Raw genomic sequence first — 2,844 nt, 5'->3', positions numbered from 1 at the left:
CGCCGTTGGACGATGGTGGGAGCAATACCGGTACAAGCACCACCTTGCAGCCAAGACCTCTCGGTCCTCCATCCCAAAATCGTATGTACTCCAGTACGGTGTACTAGTGCGCTAACTCGTCTCGACACCATGGTAAACGAAGTTCAACGTACGAAAGAACGAGCCGACACCAGCCTAGCGAGCTCTGTTCGTACGCGACTCGATGAACGTAGCCACTCTTGGGATATGCAACCTGTCGTTTGGTCGTATGCCTCATTGCGTGCAAAAGTGGTCACAGCCCGCTCACGTTTGGCGACGCAACGGGCGGGTAGTTTGACGATCTCTACGCAGCGGCGACACCAACGGCGCAGCCGTTCACCCAGTCGAGTTTGCGATTTGGTCGCGGAACACACGGTATCAATGGTGGCACTGGCTACAGCAAGCTGCCAGACGACTCGGTCCTTGGCGCCACCACGGTCGCGCCCGAGGTTTGCTTTCGTCGAGTGGGCAACTCGTCGAATGAGTGGGCAACTCGTCGAATATGACAACCTTGGAAAAACCTGTGGGAAATAATATCTCCATAGACTCATTCCAACAACAACCTTTGCAACTCTGTCGGCCAACCTCGCCTCCCGAGCAACACACACCAAGTTTGACAACAATTCGACCAAGCTACATTACATATTGAGTCTACGTTTTTGTCGAGTGGAACAGGCTCTTCCTTGACCGGTTCGACGCTGAGCGTGACGGTAACACCTGTCGTACTAGTACCGCAGCTCATGCACCATTTGCAAAACAACGTTGTCGTTGATGTCAAAGGCCACGGCAAGCTGCTCTAGCAGGTCCAACACCCGGTCCCGATGTTGAGCGACCGTGTGCTCGTTGATCAGCGGCGAGAAAGCTTGGAGTGCATTCCTGAAGGCCAGCGGCGGGGGCAGGTCCGCGCGGAAATGCAAGTGATAGATGTACCGCAAGTCTTGTATGACGGCAAGGACACGGCTTGTGGGCATTGGTAAGGCTGCGAGGCACTGCACCGAGACGTCCAGTACGTTGCCAAAGAGTTGGCCAACGACTTGCCGGTTGACTTGCCGAATCATATCTTCAAGTGCGGCCAGCATCCGCTCGCCTTGATTGGCAATGTGCTGACGCCATCTGCATATACGACGTCATGAGCCAGCGCCTTCCTGCATCGTCACGCGTACACTTCGGGATTCGGATGACTCATGGGAGGACGCGGGATTGATACCAGACTCGGAAGCGCGCCTCGGAACTCTGCCGCTCTACAGTACAGCTCACTATAAGAATGGGAAGGAGACGACGGCGCGCACACGTGGCCCTACCCGGTCTCGGCAACGAAGGACTCTGGAGCAGGTCGAGTCCGCCTTTGAGGTAGCAGCACGAAAACTGCGGCTTCGTACAACTGACTGCCCATGTGCCCGCGCGGTGTGCCCAATCAGACGTGTCGCCAGGCATTCCCCATTCGCGATTGGCCAAATTGCGCAGTCAGTCCACCATTTTGTCCAATCAGGTTGCAACTTGCCGTCCGTATCCGGATACGCGATAGTCACTTGACGAATTTACCGTATTATCCGGAAAGCAAAATGCATCAAGATGATCACACTGGGAACAGGCCGACAATGAACGTGTCGACTACCCCGCGCAAGGAGCATTCGGGACCCGAGAAGGACGAGGTAGATGGCCCGTCCTATGGTCCGAGCTAGCTTACACCTCAATAGAGCGCAGCGTCCACAACGACCGCCACCGAGATCCAACCCGCTATCTACGGCGAGGCCGAGGTTCGCTTTTGCCTTCATACTGATGGACACGTGTTGTTGCGTGTAGTCGATTGCTGCCCCAAGCCACGGCGATGCTTTGAGCTTGCTGCAAGCATCCAGCCAACCTTTATTGAGCGAGGTCCACGACGAGAATACGTTGGAGCTAGACCAGCGGCTTCAAGCCGCAAAGTACGTCGCCGTGTTCATGCGATGATTTACCTTTTGCGCATCTAGAGCTTCATTCCGTGTGCTCCATCCATTCAGCAGAAACCCCATGAAATTATCGCAAGACGTTGTTCCCGCCCAACTAGAGTACGCGGAGCGCAAGACGCAGGCCGACGAGGTGCGGAACGACATGGCGCCTACGACGCCCAACAACGTCGCGGCTACGAAGGAGGCGTTGATGGCGGCGATCCAGCACATGCGGTCGCTGCTGACAAAGCCGGCCGTTGCCACCTGCCCACGCCGCGTCATCGACGTGGTGGTGCAGTGCCTCGCGGTCTTGCCGGTCGAGACGAGCTCGGCCATCACCGAGATGCAGAAGCTGCGCGTCGCTCTGGCCGTCCCGGTGCAGAACGACATGGCTCTACCAGTGACGCCGGCGGATGCGACGTCGGACGGAGCCGCGTCCGTGGAAGAGGCGTTGATGGCGGCGATCCAGCACATGCGGTCGCTGCTGACAAAGTCAGCCGTTGTCACCTGCCCAGCCCGCGTCATCGACGTGGTGGCGCAGTGCCTTGCAGCGTTGCCGACAGAGGCCAGTGCAGCGGTCGCCGAGATACAGAAGCTACACTACGCTCTGGTCGACCCGGTGCAGAACGGCATGGCTCTGCCAGTGACGCTTGCGCCGCCGCCTACGGCGTCCGATGTACGTACTTGACTTTTTGACGAAGGGACTCATGCGGCGTGGAACCTGTAGAATGGTTGGACACCTCTGCACATTGCGTCCCAACCGGGCCACTGTGACGCGGTCACGTTGCTTCTCGCTGCGGGCACCGGCATAAACCGGGCAAACAATGTACGTAATCGACTCTATGGATGCACAACTTACGCGTTGTGGAACCTGTAGGATGGAGTCCGAGACGCGTCC

General features: G+C 57.5%; 2 protein-coding genes across 4 annotated transcripts; one reads left to right on the top strand and one right to left on the bottom strand.

Annotated features, from left to right (window-relative positions):
* Positions 1–630: 630 nt before the first annotated feature.
* Positions 631–1,401, bottom strand: SDRG_13376 (hypothetical protein). Of its 3 annotated transcripts, none has more exons than XM_008619459.1 (3): positions 1,308–1,401; positions 1,182–1,259; positions 631–1,131 (listed from the first exon to the last, which is right to left on the bottom strand). In XM_008619459.1, exons 2-3 carry the CDS (start codon positions 1,202–1,204, stop codon positions 744–746), a joined length of 411 nt encoding a protein of 136 aa, XP_008617681.1. In that variant the 5' UTR covers positions 1,205–1,259; positions 1,308–1,401; the 3' UTR covers positions 631–743. The 3 variants fall into 3 exon arrangements, with proteins under 3 accessions (XP_008617681.1, XP_008617682.1, XP_008617683.1); XM_008619460.1 differs by having other exon boundaries at positions 1,310–1,401; XM_008619461.1 differs by having other exon boundaries at positions 1,320–1,401.
* Positions 1,402–1,575: 174 nt separating this feature from the next.
* Positions 1,576–2,823, top strand: SDRG_13375 (hypothetical protein; the record flags this gene model as incomplete). Its single annotated transcript, XM_008619458.1, has 5 exons — positions 1,576–1,670; positions 1,716–1,769; positions 1,822–1,943; positions 1,989–2,622; positions 2,674–2,823. Exons 1-5 carry the CDS (start codon positions 1,581–1,583, stop codon positions 2,821–2,823), a joined length of 1,050 nt encoding a protein of 349 aa, XP_008617680.1. The 5' UTR covers positions 1,576–1,580.
* Positions 2,824–2,844: the final 21 nt, after the last annotated feature.

Source organism: Saprolegnia diclina (genome assembly GCF_000281045.1).
Source record: "Saprolegnia diclina VS20 unplaced genomic scaffold supercont1.59, whole genome shotgun sequence".
Classification (NCBI taxonomy): Eukaryota; Oomycota; class Saprolegniomycetes; order Saprolegniales; family Saprolegniaceae; genus Saprolegnia; species Saprolegnia diclina.
This window is presented reverse-complemented; position numbering and strand designations above follow the sequence as displayed.

Coding starts and splice junctions, on each gene's coding strand:
- SDRG_13376 (XM_008619459.1), bottom strand. CDS start 1,204: ATGAGTCATCCGAATCCCGAAGT. Junction 1,132..1,181: donor AGTCATCCGAATCCCGAAGT/GTACGCGTGACG, acceptor TCGTATATGCAG/ATGGCGTCAGCACATTGCCA.